Source organism: Podarcis liolepis (genome assembly GCF_965112155.1).
Source record: "Podarcis liolepis genome assembly, chromosome: 6".
NCBI lineage: Eukaryota > Metazoa > Chordata > Lepidosauria > Squamata > Lacertidae > Podarcis > Podarcis liolepis.
In genome coordinates this window covers 40,573,460-40,591,202 of record NC_139559.1, presented here as the reverse complement: position 1 = coordinate 40,591,202, position 17,743 = coordinate 40,573,460, and the positions used below count along the sequence as shown (strand labels likewise).

General features: G+C 42.7%; 1 protein-coding gene across 1 annotated transcript; it reads right to left on the bottom strand.

Annotated features, from left to right (window-relative positions):
- Nucleotides 1-298: 298 nt before the first annotated feature.
- RAB7B (RAB7B, member RAS oncogene family) lies at nucleotides 299-14,260 on the bottom strand. Its single transcript, XM_083509066.1, has 6 exons — nucleotides 13,888-14,260; nucleotides 6,656-6,717; nucleotides 5,057-5,183; nucleotides 3,630-3,845; nucleotides 1,878-2,003; nucleotides 299-1,059 (listed from the first exon to the last, which is right to left on the bottom strand). Exons 1-6 carry the CDS (start codon nucleotides 14,221-14,223, stop codon nucleotides 979-981), a joined length of 948 nt encoding a protein of 315 aa, XP_083365192.1. The 5' UTR covers nucleotides 14,224-14,260; the 3' UTR covers nucleotides 299-978.
- Between the last annotated feature and the right edge of the window lie 3,483 nt (nucleotides 14,261-17,743).

The following is a 17,743-nucleotide window of genomic DNA, read 5'->3' as shown; positions in this document are numbered from 1 at the left end:
GGCATTGTCCTAATTTCACAGGAGAAATGTAAATCCCTGTAACATGGGAATCCAGTTATTCAGCTATATTTTCTCTCTCACCATGTATAAAACATCCCATTCCAAATGTGTGTATATCAGGAAAATCTCCGCTATTTCTGCTAGCACTTGAAGAAATGTATTGGAAAACCTCAGTGGGGATGCTCCAGCAGCATGGCGAGACTAATTTCCTTGGGGGAAACTGAGGACACTGATGGGTTAAAGTGAATCCAACCTGACTTTCTGAAGAAGTAAATGGAAAAATGGAAAAAAGAAAAAAAAAGGAACCCAAAGACTTTTATTATTTGGGAGTATTCTGGCAAATACAAAAAGTCTATGTTCTGAAAATGACATTTAAAAAAAGCTCTGCACCTATAGTAACACCTTCACACAGCTGTTGCTATTGCAACATGAATGTTTTGCATTTCTGATGTAAATTCAATCTATACATACTAAGAGGGCACTGAGATCTGTGCTTTGGCTCATATTGTGCTATGTTGAGCTTTCATTCAGGAATGTGCTGTATTTGCAGGTAAGATACCAAAGGCTGAAGATCGAGAGACTGACTGCTGCCTACCTGCCTTAACTAACAGACCACGATAAAACATGGGAGACAGCATTAAACTGAGAACAGACAAATCAAGTTATTTTCTGGAGGTACTTTGAAGAACAAGTCCAAGCACCACAGTGGCATCTTAGAAATTTGTGAATAAAGGGATCCAGAACCACAGTTCAATTTTGCTGAGCTAATGTAACCCTAATTGCTTCAGGCTGAGTTCCATCTGCATGCTCAGTAATGGCCAGTAATGCCCATCTTTGCTGGAAAATGGGGGGGGGGGTCCCTTCAGTTCTTCCTCCAACCCTGATGGGCAAGACTCAAGAGAGACTTCAGCAGTTCTTCCACACATCAAGCCTTGGACTTGGATGAAGTAGAAAAGTCATCACTTTCTAAATGACATCTCAGCAACATTTTGTCCTGGGCTGGTCTTCAGGAGTGAGCTTTATAGAATCAGTTAGGTAGTTCTCGATGATCCCGTTGTACTAAAAGAAAAACACAACCCAGTATGAGTTTATGAAAACAAGGCAAAACAAAAGATAACAAAATAGCTGAGTTCCTATATGGTAAGGGTCATCCCTAGTCAGAACGGTACAGTACTTGGGAACCAAAATCTTGGCATAAAAAAAAATCCTTTTGCTCTCCTTTCTCTGTGTCTTAACCTGAACAAGTGGCAACACCTTGTGGCCAGAGGCAGACATCTCATCCCACATGCTTCAAGATTAACAACACCCAGAGAACTCTTTGATGCACAACTGTCTTATGGGCAGAAATTGGTTTTGATGTAATGTTTTCAGTTTATCATAGTTCTGTGGTTGGGAATCTCTATATTTATTCTCATAAAAATCTCACCCCTTTTGCAACATCATATTATATATATGGTGAGAGTACTGTACCTATAAATCCACAATTACATGCAATTCCTATTCTCCACAAAAATCAGATTTTAAAGAGGTATTGTGGCTTCTCTTTTGCAAACTGTAGCATTCTAAAAAGTAAATAAAATGATAAACACATGCCTTTACTTTTATACTATATTGCTCTCACTGCACCTGTTTTGGTTTCAGTGCAGAATCAGACACTCTGGAAGGGGGAAGCTGAACTGCACTGCACTTGGGAGAAGACCTGCAAGCGTAAATATGCGAGCCCAAAACTTTAAAAATCACACATTAGCCAGACCCAAAACTTTGCTCCTCCTTTGATTTTATGGAAATGATCACAAGAGGGTGCTGTTTGCTTCACATGCAACATGTTTGATGTCGATGAAAGACTGCTATTTCTTATGGACAAGGCTGCTACTCACCCTCGATAGTGCTTGTCTTGCCAGGGTCTCAAAAGCCTGAACTACATTGATATCATTCTTGGCGCTTACTTCAAAATACGCAATGTCCTTTTCTTTGCACCAGGATAAAGCTGCCTCCTTGGACACCTGCAAGACAAAATGGGAAGGGATTCGATTAGGTGATCTTAGGTTGCTTCCAAACAACCAGTGTCTTGAACATTCACACTGATTTGTTTACAGGGCGGTTAGATCGTGTTGTGTGTCACACAATCATTGTGCAAGCAATGTACAGGACATTTTTCAATCACTCCATCTTTATTATGAAAATTCAACTTTTGCAAGGAAGTGGGGTTGATCCATAAGACTGCCACTTGGCTGGGAAGTGTTAGCTTTTCTGTTGCCTTCTCACCTTATGATGTGGAACAAGGTGTGGAAACTCCCCTGCCCCCATGATTCACCCATGTGCAACTGGCTGAGCTCTTGATAAGTCTCAATCTCCAAAGGGTTCTTAACTTCTACTAACAAGAATTAGGCTTTAGTGGTGACTCATATTTAGCTGCCCCAATTCATAGCCCTAATCATGTCATCAACATGAATCCTTGTTCCTGGACAGCTGGCAAATGAGTACATAAATACCAGCAGCTTTATAAAAAATTAAAAAACACCACTAATATGTATGCTGACACTTATTGACAGTGATGATCTGTAAATATACTGAAAATGCATTGATAACTGGGGCTAATGAAAGTTACAGCCTAAAGGCTTGCATGCGTGTGTGTGTGTGTGTGTGTGTGTGTGTGTGTGTATATATATATATATATATATGCTTTCGTAGATTTTCACGGGTACAGGAATGCAGGTTTTGGTGTCTTCGGGTGTCTTCCCGTGTAAGAGTTGGGGTGTCTAGGCGACGTTTCGACGAGGTCTCACTCGTCATCTTCAGGCTGGTGCTTTCGGCTTCTTGTTACTGGAACAGAGCCCAGTAACAAGAAGCCGAAAGCACCAGCCTGAAGATGACGAGTGAGACCTCGTCGAAACGTCGCCTAGACACCCCAACTCTTACACGGGAAGACACCCGAAGACACCAAAACCTGCATATATATATATATATATATATATAGTCCTGGCAAAAGGTTTGAGTAGTAAGCGCAAATACCCCTACTTCTTGTTAATTTCTCTCTCCTCCCCATATAATAAAAATATTTATGTAGCTTGCTTTCCTTTTTCTCTGAATTTGAGGAAATGTTACGTTTCTCTATACTTTCATGTAATTGATCATGTCTATATATTTGAAAATATATATATTTACATGGCTTTTAAAAAATCATTTTCAATTTTTAAAAATAAAAAACATGGGAACTTCCCTCATGGCTAGTGTAGCACTGCAGTGTTGTGCAAGAAATGTGTTGAGTTTCAGGTGTGCATGTGGAGTACCATTAGGGAAGAAATTCTGTAAGGACCACTCACAAGAGATTATGTTCCATGCTATTAGATCCTGCTGTTTCCTAGTCTGCCAACAGGAGTTGCACAGAACAACATGAGGATCACTGAATCATCGAATGGTCTTTACAATTAAATTCCACTGGAATCAATGGGACAAGTTACAGAAATCCAAAGCAATGCAAATGCTGGATCAACCTCTCACTGACTGGGCATTCTTTTCATGCCATTCTCTAGCATAAGGAATTCTCCTCTCCAGTCTTGATACAAAGAGTTTTAAAACACATTGAGAGCTCTACCTTTGCCCTGCTCCCTCACAATTTCTTCTCCTACCTGTCGGTCCTTCAGATCAATTTTATTCCCCAGCACAACCATAGGGAAGCCTTGCTCCATAGGGATGACCCTCTGTAGGAAGTCTTCTCTCCAGTCATCCAAGGACTGGAAGGAATCCATGTCTGTGACGTCAAAGGCCAGCATGCAGCCATCAGAGCCTTTGTAGAATGTGGATACCATGGACCGGAATCGTTCCTGCCCTCCAGTATCCCAAATCTGAAAGGAGGACGAACATACAGGCATTAGCATTAGCAACCTCTGAACCGCTACAGATACTTTCATGCACAATGACAGGTTCTTCCAGCTCCGTGTTTCCCAAATTTTCCCCCTCTGTGGACCACTGCAATTTTAAAAGACATAAAACTGTTACAAAATGGAACACAGCAATACTAGCATTATCAAGCCCTAAATGGCTTGGGCCCCAATTATCTGACAAAGAGCTCCCTCCTGCATAGATCTGGCACTTCCACCACTCTGTAAAGTTCATGGGCTGTCTGTGACAGAGCCATTTCTGTGGTGGCCCCCAGATTATGGAATACTCTGTCCTCCAAGGGGCACCTGGCCTTGGCATCACACTCTATACATTTTTTTATTTTATTTTTGCACAGGCCATTGGGTGTGTAAGAAGATATCCCTCCCATTTAAATTCAACGTATTATATGGCTTAATTCTATTACTCTGCATATAATGTCACTCCCACCCCCGGGACACCCATGAAGGATGAATTAAGTATCTACAAAATCAATCCTTGTGGAGTTCTCAGAAGTGGTGACCCTGTGCCCTCTTTGTGGAATTCCTCCTGCAGAAAGGCCTGCCTTGCACCTGGTGAAGACATTTTTAATTCCCCGGGCTTTTTATGTATTCTTGGATATTTTAATTTGTTATTTGTATTTTACTTGTGTATTATCTTCTTTGTAAACTACCCTGGAAGCTCTGCTGAAATGCGGTATAGGAATCTTTTTAATCAATCAATTAATCAATCAAAAGGAGCATACAGCACCTGCCACTTCTGAGCACTACTAAAGTAAAGGGTAAAGGGACCCTGACCATTAGGTCCAGTTGCTGACGACTCTGGAGTTGCAGCGCTCAATTCGCTTTATTGGCCAAGGGAGCCGGCAGACAGCTTCCGGGTCATGTGGCCAGCATGACTAAGTCGCTTCTGGCGAACCAGCACATGGAAACGCTGTTTACCTTCCCGCCGAAGCGGTACCTATTTAGCTACTTGCACTTGGACGTGCTTCTGAACTGCTAGGTTGGCAGGAGCAGGGACCGAGCAACGGGAGCTCACCCCGTCACAGGGATTCGAAACGCCGACCTTCTGATCGGCAAGTCCTAGGCTCTGTGGTTAAGACCACAGCGCCACCCACGTCCCTAGCACTACTAGATGTGTGTAAAACCAAGCACGTCTACTTCAAGGTATCTCTCACCTGCAATTTCAGCGGGCTGCTGTCCACAACTACCATTTTAGTCAGGATACTAGCTCCCAGAGTGGTTCGGTAGTCTTCGTAAAACTTCTTGTGAACATACCGGTGGAGGAGAGAGGTCTTCCCTACACTAGGGTGAAGTAAGAAACACATGCAATGAATTAATTCTGATGACTGCTTTCTAATAGTTTCCTGATTTTTATGCTAAAAGTTTGATTTAACATTTGGTTGAATTGTAGATTGTTCTATGTTTACTACTTGTGTGCTTGAATGCTGGCTGCCTTGAATCTCTCCTGTAAAATACTTGGGATAAAAGTCCTTTTAAAAAACAAAAGATGCAAAGTATTATTTTTTTGGAGTGTGGGCTGCAGGCCAGAACTAGGTGAAGATGGCCATTGATGGTCTGCTTCACCTGAATAGATGAAACTGGAGGGAGTCGCTAATATATCCCCTGTTCAAACCAAAGACTTATGACTACTAGATATAATAAAACACACTTCCATTAGTCTTTGTGCTCAATGCTGGCATTGTGTCATTGTCTCAGTGCTGCATCTATTGATTTTTGTAGTCTGTTTTGCAGGCTGATCTTAGCTCTCCAGAGTATAATTTTCTTTAGCCTGCATTTCCCCCATTCTCTTCTTTTTCTGGACTTAACTATCTAAAAATATGACTGTCTAGGGGAAGACTGTTGGAAGCTGTGAGCCTCCAGATGTTGCTGGACTGTAACTCTCATCATCCCTATCATTGGCCTATGTGTAGAGGAAAGTATGGGAGCCCTGATGTTTGGTATGGTAAACAGTTAAAAAATTTCATCTGTAAAATTAAGAAAATTAGCTTGTCTTGATCTTTGTCCTGTTGACACTCCCTCATACCGTATCATCATCAGTACATTTCTAGTGCAATTAGACCAGAACAATAGCAAAGATGGACACTTGTGGTGTGCTATTTCTCTTAAAACCAGCAAGTAGAAATTCAATTTTCTATGTGGGACTGAGCCGTGTGCTTTGATCTGATATTAACTCCAATAGGACAACTACGGTGCATATACCTTTTTCCTAAACTTGATATCCATTGTAAAGACTCTTCTGATAAGATTTCTGAGAGGGTATTTCTCACAACAATATAGCACGGCATGATTGCTGTTATGATATGGTTATGATAGTTATCTCCCAGAACTTAGTGAGCTCCACTGTTGAAAGCCAGGAGATCACTGTCATTGTCAAATTGGTAGAGGTCTCTAATGATAGGGATTAAAAATGCCATGAAGCGTTGTAACATTTCTAGCTGGGAAAGCCAACATAGGAGTTCCAAATTCAAATCCACACTTAGTAATGGGTGGCCTGGACCATTGCCAACTCTCTGCCTAGCCCACCTCCCTGAGTCATTGGGAGGATAAAATGGGAGTAGGAGAATCAAATGCTCTCCTTGGCTTCTTGGAGGGTGTGTGGAAAAATAGAACTAAAATCAACATAACAAAATGAACAGTATTATCATCAACCCAAGGTGTTAAAAACAACAACACTATTACAGTCCTTATGTGGAGAAGTAGAACATCTCTTCAAACTGCCTTTTCAAACTCCAAAAGCAAAGAATACTGCTTACCCTAAAGTGCCAATAATTATTAGTTTCAAATCCACTCTCTTAGTTGAATTCATAAATGGAGCCTAAGGGGAAGGAAGAAAAACATCTCGTCAACATCTTGTATCGTGAATCATCACAATGCTATATATGCTCCATACTCAGGATAGCAGAAGCCAGCAAAGAAGTCCAGGCATCCGACTGGTCAACTGCCTTTTGTGTCACTGTAAATGAAGTATCCTTGCTTCTCCTTGGATGAGACTCTTTAATTAAGACTGTCCCTTAACACTTGGGTCCATTTTTAAAATAAAATAAAAATATGCCTAACAGGTTTTCTAGATTCACAAACCCCAGTAAATTATTCCAGTGTCCCCACCAAGTGAGGTGTGGAGCTTTTTCCAAGGGGGCATCTCAGCTGTAGAATGCTTTCCCTTCGGAGACTCACCTGGCTCCTACTTGATGCCTATTCCAGTCCTTTCTCATTTTCCCAGGCCTTCTGGCATCTATTATAAAATCTGTATAAATTTTTTGTTAAAAAAAAGTTTTGCTGAGTTTATTTGCTGCTGTTTTAGCTTTTTAGTTTTATGGAGCTTTATATTTTGCAGTTTTTAAAATCTGTATTTTATTTTTTTTATATTTGTGTTGTAAGCCACCCATGAGGGGAGCATAAGTACTGTGCATTTGTGTCTTTGTTCCCATCTGCCCTCCTCCTCCCTCCAATAATTCCCACATTTATGCAGTACTCTCTGCAGCAGTGAAAGGAGAAGGGACCGGGAGCATCCTTCACATACAGTTGACAAGGAGACTATTGACACGAAAATGGCTCTGAACAAGCCTATTAGTGTTGGTGCTGCAGGCAAGAGACACCCCACTCAGCATCACTGAGCAAAGCCTTTCTCTCTGGGTGCATCACTGCTCATGTCAAAAACTGCACAGTCTTCTATCCATGGCATGAACTTCCATTTGTCTGCCTGTTGCCCAAGGCTCTATTTTGTGTTTTTTCTGAAACAAGGGAGGAAATTTAAAGCCCCCCAAAAGAGGCATTAGAGATAACAAGTGAGTGGAGTATTTTCACTTTGTGGAAGGGTTTGGGAACAACGGCTTGTATACAATGTAGAGCTAAGTAACCATCTGCTACCTCAGTTTTTCGAACAGCTTAGTTCATGAACAACTTGGAACCCGAACACTGCAAAATTGGAAGTAGGTGATCCAGTTTTCGATCTTTTTTTTGGAAGCCAAACGTGCTCCGTTTTGAGTCCCCCTGTGTTTCCTGTTGCGCTGCTAATTTGCGCCCCCCCCCCTATAATTCAAGCCTTCCATTTCCGATTGCAGTGTTCTGAGGTGATATTTGAAGCTTATATTTAGTGCTTTTGTTTTTGCTATTTATTTTGTGTTTTTTGTTTTGAGGCTTTTTCAGTTAATTTGTTTTTGTGACTGTGTGGATCCCAGTTAAGCTACTGATTGATTGATTGATTGATTGATTGATTGTGTGACTGAGGAAATGGATAAAAGCCCCCATCCAGATGACTATCATCTGTGCAGATAAGAATTTTTTTTAATTTTACTTTTTAATCATCTACAATACTGTTTTATTTATTTTATAGTACAGTACATTGTTTATTGCTTTCATTTTATGGATCAATAATACTATCTCGCAAGATAGTAAAATTCATATTAAATTGCTGTTTTAGGGGTTGTTTTTAAAAGTCTGCAATGGATTAATCCATTTTGCATTACTTTCTATGGGAAAGTGCACCTTGGTTTTGGGACGCTTTGGTTTTGGAACTGACTTCTGGAACGGATTAAGTTTGAGAACCAAGGTACCACTGTACTACTGCTACTACTACTAATTTATTTATATCCCTCCCATCTGGGTGGGTTTCCCCAGCCACTCTGGGCAGCTCCCAACAGAATATTAAAAACATCAAACTTTAAAAACTTCCCTAAACAGGGCTGCCTTCTAAAAGATGTCTTCTAAAGGTCAGGTAGTTGTTTATTTCCTTGACATCTCATGGGAGGGCGTTCCACAGGGCGGATGACCGAGAAGACCCTCTGCCTGGTTCTTGCCCTCTTCTCCCCCTTCCCCACATGCCCCAGGCCCATACCCTTCCCAAATCTGCTCCAGAGGTTTGGGGAGAAACTCAGAACAAATTTGGAGGCACACAGGGGGAGGAGAGGGAGGAAAAGTCCTGTTGTACAAGTATAAATCCTTGCACAAGCATGACAGTTACTGAGCACTACATTGAATACAGACCCTTTCAAGCATGTAGGAATGGGAGAAATGACCTAAAGGTTTCTGACTTGCCTGCACTAATTCTCAGATTTTCTTTTTCACAAAAAGACCTTCAGGGCACCCAGCTGTTTTCTCAATGCAGCAACCGCACCCCTCTCTCAGGCACCTTCTCCACCACTAAATCTGTGCAGTAAAAGCCTGCAAAGACAACTGTGGCTGGCGGTGACTCACATCTCCCTTGGAACTTTTGGGTTTTCTTTAAAAAAACAACAAGCAACAACCGCCATGTCATATCATGCTCTCCCTGCCTTTCCCACTAATTCATTGGGTTCTGATTGTAAAGGGTTGGGTGTGATGTCATGTCATGCCGTTTCCCTTCCAATTTTACACTGTAGATTATAGGGGAAATCAAATGCAGGCTGGTAGCAGCATGATTGGAAGGACAGATCGTGAAGCTGAGACTCCAATACTTTGGCCACCTCATGAGAAGAGAAAGCTCCCTGGAAAAGACCCTGATGTTGGGAAAGATGGAGGGCACAAGGAGAAGGGGACGACAGAGGACGAGATGGTTGGACAGTGTTCTCGAAGCTACCAGCATGAGTTTGACCAAACTGTGGGAGGCAGTGGAAGACAGGGGTGCCTGGCGTGCTCTGGTCCATGGGGTCACGAAGAGTTGGACATGACTAAACAACTAAACAACAGCAGCAGCAGCAGCATGATGGCTCTAGGTTGACATTTTGCTAGGCCCTGAGAGCGCCAGCTAGCAGCAACAATATCACAGTGCTAAGGAACTAGTGGGCTGCAAGAAGGAAAGCGCTGGAGCAAGCAAGGGCATAGGTAACCCCACACATCCAGGATTTGCAGTGAAGGTCACATGGACTTAAAGTGAAACTCTGTTAGCCATTTACCCTACTTCAGGAGGGGGAAACCTGTGACCTCCACATATTGCTGCACTATAACTTCCATTCTAGCTGACTGTCAGCTACTTCTGGGGCAGATGGAAGCCCAGTAACGACTAGAGGGACACAGGTTCTCCAGCCCTGCCTTAGACCATCATAAGCACAACACAGGCTTAGGAGTCCACCAAATTGCCAATCTTATGATGAGTGAGATCTTCCAAACACAAGCAGCTGACTCACTTTGGATTTCAAAAGAAGGGAGACCCATAATGGCAGCAGGGAACTGTGCTGTTATTTCAGTATGAAGAAATCATCATCCTCGTCACCACCTCACAGGGCTATTTTTCCAAATATAACTGCTACAGCAACCCATGACATTGCTCAAATTTCACCCACCACTTCTGCTCCAGACAATGTTCGGCAATGACAACCCAGTCATTTGTTACGTGGGTAGATTCAGCCTTCCCACAAGGTCACAATTGTTACCAATGGGATTTACATAGAACTGGATACAAACTCCTTTTGTCTCTGGCATGCTTCTGCCTTTCATTTAGGCCAGTTCCATGTAGGGATACTAGCTCTCTCCCCCAGCTTTAATAATAATAGTAATAGTAATAGTAATAGTAATAATAATAATAATAATAATAATAATAATAATAATAATAATAATAGTTATACAGTTCACAGGCAGATCTATTTATAAAACAGACAATCTTGTTTACTAAAAAAATAAAAATGAAATGGAAATGAAAAGAAAGAAACTGGCATTTGGTGGGGGGAGGATAATATAACATATATTCATGACAATATAGTGTCATGGATAGATTAAAAGGAAATATATCATCATTTATTCCAGATTTGTTAAACCAAAACCCATTTCTCAATAAGTTTGTTTTCTTGATTATTATGAATTGCATTTTTCATCATTACTATAGTTTGTCAGGTTTTCATTAGCCGGTTATGGTAGAGGGATCTTTATTTTTCCATTTTTGAGCAACACAGTTTTGCTGTCGTTAACAGTGAAGTAATAAGCTGTAAGTCAGTATTAATGCCCTCAGAGCACGCTATCAGAAGAAGAGTTGTTTTAGGGTTACTTGGGAGAGCACAACCTGTACTTATTTGTATAATGTTCAGTACTTCCATCCAGAAAGATTTTTTTTTGCAACTTCTGACAATATATATTACATCTGCCATAATTCCATTGCACCTGCAGCTGTGCACGTTTTGACTGAAAAAAGTTACAAATTCTGTGTTTAGTGCAATGATGAGTACCTGTGGCTCTCCAGATGTTAGCCTTCAGACCAGTTACAGAACTTTGCATTCAGCGTGTAATTAGATCCTAGCAACGTCAAAATGAAGTTCTGAAGAGACAGTGTGGTATAGTGGTTACAGTGTTGGACTAGGACCAGGTTTTGAATCCCAAGATCAGACACTGCTTCTCAGCCTAACTCACCTCACAGGGCTGTTGTGGGGATTAAATGAGGGGGGGGGGGAGAACCATGTACATCACCTTGAGCTCCTTGGAGAAGAAACAGGATATAAATGCAATTTAAAAACGTGCAGAAGTACAATAGGTGAAGGTTTCACCAGTGCTGCATTTCCATGCTAGGAAAAGCTGCACCTGTTATTATCTGTTTCCAAAAGGGGTGGGGGATGAAATACAAAGAATGAAAGAAACAAAAGTCATCTCTGTATGTTTATGTTGTGCAGGTGTCAGCTGAGATGGGCCCTGTCTGTTAAGATCTTCATACCTGCATGAGAGATACCAAAGCTAGAGATTTTATCTAGTCTTTTTTCCTTTGTGTGGTTATACACACATGAGTGTGTTTATATGGCCAGCTTTTTGTGTATGCCCAAACACCTGCACAACAGGCAGAAATGCAAGAGAGGTGGATCTTGTTGATATGGCTACACAGTGATCTGATCATGTATCACTATACAGTGGTACCTCAGGTTACATATGCTTCAGGTTACAGACTCCGCTAACCCAGAAATAGTGCTTCAGGTTAAGAACTTTGCTTCAGGATGAGAACAGAAATCGTGCTCCGGCGGCACGGCAGCAGCAGGAGGCCCCATTAGCTAAAGTGGTGCTTCAGGTAAAGAACAGTTTCAGGTAAACTACGGACCTCCGGAACGAATTAAGTACTTAACCCGAGGTACCACTGTACATTATGTGTTGTGTCAGAGGAAGGCTTAGCCCCGGCTCTGCATTCGGAAGGTCTCAGGTTGAATCACTGGCATTTTGAGGTTGGCCTGGGAATGTCCCCTTGGCTGAAATCATGGAGTACTGCTGTCAGGAATACTGCTGAGCAAGATGGACCAGTGGTCCGACTCTTTATAAAGCAGCTTCCTGTGTTTCTATTATATATGCCACTATAAAAGGAACAGCAGCCTTGCCAGGAGAAACATGGGATTCTAATTTCAGCAGTCATATACTGCTTATGATTATGCTGTGCTGGCTGCATATACAGGCCAGCTTTCCCCCTTGGGTTGAGTGACGTATAGAAGTTATTAGGGGGTTGGGGGGCTCTGTAGCAGCAGACAGAATAGGCTTCCTCTTTCCAGCAGTGCATTTGTACCTGTGCTTCTCCATTAGGCTTCTCATCCCACGAAATATCTTGCTGTTAGGATAGAAAAGAGTACGAGGCTCTTGCACCTTTAATAACTATAGAGAAGATGGATTTATCAAAGTTGCAGGTGCTCCATGCTCTTTTGCAATCTGGAACCCTGTCTTCCCTCCCTATCTCTCCTGCTTGAATTGTTTGCTCTTTCCCTAATTTCACAGCTATGACTTCCTGGACAACAAATTTCTAACTTTTTTAAGTTCCCGCATCTGTAAAATGGGGATAAATGCCACTGTTCACGCACAGTGTTTGTTTCAAAGAAAGCAATGAACAATGCCAGTTTCTCTTTCTTTCTTTTTTCCTTTTTGCACTGACTGCCTTTAACACAGCCACATGACACACAGGTATGAATCAGGCAATTGGTTTCACTGGCACAGAGGTGTGGTTGGAAAAGCTTAACTTGCCTATGGCGCAATCCAAGACATGCCTTGTCAGAAGCACCATGAAATTTAATTAGTCTTGACACCTCAGTTTAATTAGTCTTTTAGCCTCAGTTGTTATGCAGCTTTGGTGAAAGTCACAGAAACAGCAAAACGAAACCTGGCAACCCAAAATCACTTCTTTTTCTGAAAGCAAATGCCTTAACTATGCCACTGATAAGAATCTTATTTTTCCTTTTTTTAATGTGTGTGTGGGGGGGGTGACAATAAATTTTCCGCACCGGGAACCACCTGACCTTGCTACGCCACTGCCCATGTCCCTTATTAAATGGAACAATGATCACTTGCTCTTGCAGCCCGCACTTTCTCAGCATAAGTCCCGGGGCATATTATGTGTGCCACCCTCCTGTGGCTGTATTTGTGACTCCATATGCACCCAGACAGTGCCTGGAAATAGCCTTGGGCCTATTCAGCCCATTGTGCTGCACCCGCTCAGATGCAGCCCAGCTCCTGCCGCCCAGAACGCCAGTTGCGAAAGTTGATCGCTGGGCTCAGATCCCTACATTTCCCCCTAGTGTTGTTCCCCCACCCTCGCCTTAAAACTATCCTTTGTTGTTAAGATGCAGCTCGCATGAGCAGCAGGCCCAGCCCTGTTCAATTCCCCTTTATTCGGTGAGTCACAAAGAATGAGATCTTCCAAAAGCAGTTGTCCCAGGCAAAAAGGAGTGCTTCAGTGGAACCTAATACTTCCCCCTCTGCTCCACGTCTAAGGATTTTTCTGCTATGAGCGGTGGAGAAACGGGAGAAGAGACAGCCGCTCTTTCTTCCCCCGATCACCTATTCCACATGCTGGGGTAGATCTCCCCATGCAACCTCCCTAGATCTCCTCCGTCAACTTCTTAGAGAAGTTCACCCAGCTCTGAGCCGGTTCTCTCTCTGCCTGCTCAGCCACGAATCTCGCCCGTTCTTTGTGCTTCAAGTTCGGCGTTGCAAATGAATCCGCCTGCGCAGCAACTGGGCACTTAACTTGTGGATGCCAGTGGATCTCCTGCCATCTGCCACACGAACCGTTCCGAAAGGAGGCTTACATAACTAGAGGACAACAAGAAAGGGGACTTACTGGTCTTCCTCCTCCGGTGTGACCCGGCTTTTTTGCAGAGCTGCGAGGTCTGCTGCCCGTGGAAACTCCTCGCTGCTCCTCCCGAGAGCGCGCAGAAGAAACGCCTTTGGGGAGGGGGGTGGGTTGAAGAAAGGACAGAAGGAGTTCAGAGCAGGATTCCTTCCCACCGCAGATCCCTCGAGCATGGGTCTTCTTTTTCTCCCGTTTCTCTTTCCTCCCAGCCCCCACCCCAGTGGGAGGGCTGAGGCAGAAAGAGGCCGTCCAAACATGACAAGAGTTTGCAAGAGGGTTGAGAGTTTGAGAGACGCGCACCAAAGTCTGCAGAGTGCAAAGCATAGGGAAGTAAGCAAGTTTGCTCGGAAGTTTTCCCCACTCTCTGGAGCTTTCTTGGTATTCAGTATGGTTAAGGATCCAGCTTGGAAATTGTCCAGCGGTGACTGCAAAAGCTAAGAATGCAGTAAGAAAAGTGAGCGGGGGGGGGGGGAGAGATGCCGCAAAAGAACAGTATGCGCTACTTTCTGGTGTAAATGGATTTGAGCGTGGAGTGATTCAGTCCACACACAGGTTAGGTTCGCTTCTCCTGGGTGTTAGTCCTTATAATACTTCAATTTTTTTAATCGTTCAGTTTTGTTTTTTTCACCTGCTCGTTCCTCAAGTCTGCAAACAGTAGACCTTGAAGTGAACCATACAGCATCATTCTTGGGGTGCTTCCAGATGGGTCATTTATTGTAGTATAGCCATAGTTCATTCATTCACATTTATTAGAGGTGAGACAGGGGTGTCCAGATGCTATCACCTCCTTTTGTAATCCTCCCATGTTTCTTCTGGGTTTTTCCCATTGTACAGTGGAAAAGCTGTCTTTTAAAAATAAAACTCCACAGCTCTTTTGAGCGATGTGTGTCTGACTCCTGCCCTGACACTCTAGCATTGCATTTCCTAATTTTCAGAAGAGATCCAGTTTACAGTTTCCACCATTGCCAGACCTGCTTTTTGTTTTGCTTTAATAAGTAGCTGATAACCCCAATGGCCACAGGACCATAGGATGCTAACTGTTCCGATTAGTTCATCCTCACCCACACTGACTGGCAGCCTGGATCTATCCTGTCTGTATGTGACAGGAACTGAACTGGGACTTTATGAATGCAAAGAATGAGCTCTGCCACTGAGCTTTGGCTCTTCCCCTGAAGGCGGCACCAGGAGGCACTGGATCGGCTTGACATTTGGGAAGAGGAGAAATCCCTTTCACTCTGTTTTTGCCGCTGTTGCTCCCTTTCTCCCAAAATACTGCTCTCTTGCAGTGTACGTTTTGTTCCAGTCCTGTTAATTCTGCATAACTTTAGAAGAACAGGAGCATTCTCAGAGGTCAGATACTGAGGTATTAGCCCATATATCTGAGAACCAGTGTGGTTCTTCAGTTATATAGGAAACAGACTAAGCAACAAGATGGTCACTTTCAGCTTTGTGCCACGAAAAGCTCCATCTGCTGATTTCTGCACATTTTTTGGTTGGTTGGCAGCCATAAACACAGATTCTAACAACAGTAGATAACAAACAAGTTCTGCAGGTATCTACTTCAGTGCTTACTGAAGAAAGGACTGGCTTCATGCCTGAGGGACTTGATTACTAACAGAAACGTAAGCAGATTCCTTTACACCTGAGAAGTTCCTACCATGTTCCAAGACACCTCTCCCATAGTTGTGAACCTTTGGAAAACTGTCTTTTATTTACGTACATATTTTGCCAGCTTCCTTTACCTGGAAATTGATTCAAGGACAGAAACATTGAACACATGACCTCTGAGGACTGGGTGATGAATACCTGAAGTGTTGCTATAAAATTGTAGGAAGAAAAATTCTTCCCATTCTTCAATAAACAATGCAAATAATCTTTTCTACAGATCTTCCAGTTAGCAGGATGGGGGAATATCTCTGTCACACACAGCTGTCAATAAATTTGCCTCTTGTTGAATCCTTCAACTTCCTGATTACATTTGCTTTTATAGCTGTCTTGCTCAATCAGCACGGGCCTGCAGAAGTTTTCCTGATTATGAATTACAATGACACAATCTTTGGGAGACACAGCAAAGTAGATTTGCTTGTTTATTGACTTTCAGCTTGTGGGGAAATAAAGAGTAAAGTAAGCATAGTGCTGGCATGTGACTCTCATACCAAGAAACCCCAGCAGTAAAAATGAGCAAAGCAATTTATGAGTCAGAACTGCATAATCATAAGATTGGCCTAAAATCCACAAGACTTCTAAAACAAATATTTCTATCTATAAGCTCATCTGGCTTTTTAATGATACTGCTTCTGGGAACCTAATTTGGATTGTATTTGTCCTTAAAATACCTGAGACAAGGCTGAGGTTTGGTTTCCATTTTATTGATGATGAACTCAATATAGGATGTTAAAAGAGGAAAGTACGGTAGTATACTGGATGTTGATCAGGAACTGATTTCCTATGGCTCTCCAGGTGTTGTGGACTAAAGCTCCCATCCTCCCTGACCATTCACCCTGTTGGCTAGGGCTGATGGGAGTTAGAGTCCAATGCAGGAATTACAACTAAATTTCATTTGTTATTTGAACACGTGGGAACAGGAAACTCCTTTATATTGAGTCAGATAATTGGCATGGCCAGATCATTATTGTCTGCATCAGCTTTCCCTACCCTGGACTCCAGCTCCCCTCAGACCATGTCAGCATAGCCAATAGCCAGGGATGATGGGAGCTGTAGTGTGACAACATCTGGAGCAGGTTAGGAAAGACTGGTTTACACTGATTGGCAGCAGCTCTCCAAGATTTCAGAGACATGGTGAACAAATCAGTCACTTTCAGTTTTTCTCAGTTTTCCAGTCTTACGTTCAGCTCATCCGATTTCTATATCTGTTGCATTTTAGTTATTTTTTAAAGGGGAGATCAGTATAAAAATAATTATATATATACTGCATCTGCATTGATAACTTGCAGGCAGGTAAACATGTAGATTTCTTCCTTTGAAAAGTATTATGCTGAAGGAGATATCAGTGGTATTATGTATATGGGTTATGAGCTGATACAAACATGCAGAAGAAACATGTTACAGACCTTCCTTGACTGTACCACTTCAGAATGTAGGTGGGGGACATTGCTTGTTAAACTTCCTAGTGTATCAGACAGCTGGAATCTGGCCCAGCACCCAAGTTCCCTGTAGACAGTTTTTGAAATAAAGTGTTGAAACAAAGAAAAAACTGAAACAAAACCCATCACCTCTTCACCATTGTAATCTATGTGTGTGTTTTTTAAAAAACTTCTAAATTGGCTCTTTGACTATGAAATCACATGTTCTGCTATAGGTTGCTGAGGAGGCAGATTGCAGCTGTGAATCACAGTAATATGTTTTGACGTGAGGATTACTGAAGAGTCATGAAATCCTTCAATCTCACTTCCTCTTTGAGCTTCTGATTCTCTTAAGGACAGAACCAGAAGTGATTTGCAATAAACTCACTTCTGTTTCCCGGTAACATGCAGCTTCACTTCCCAGTGAAGGCAGTGAATGTCCTGTGTGTCTAGAGGCAGTGGAAGGATGGGTGGCGGCTAATGGATTGAGGCCGAATCCTGACAAGATAGAAGTTATTGTTTCTGGGGGACAGAGGACGGGCAGCTGTGGGGGACTCCCTGTTCCCAAATGGTGTAACTGTGCCACTAAAGGACCAGGTGCGCAGCCTGGGAGTCATTTTGGACTCACAGCTGTCCATGGAGGTACAGGTTAATTCTGTGCCCAGGGCAGCTGTCTACCAGCTCCATCTGGTATGCAGGCTGAGACCCTACGGGCATAGGCGCCGACTCCATGGGGCTTGAGGGGGCCCGAGCCCCCTCAA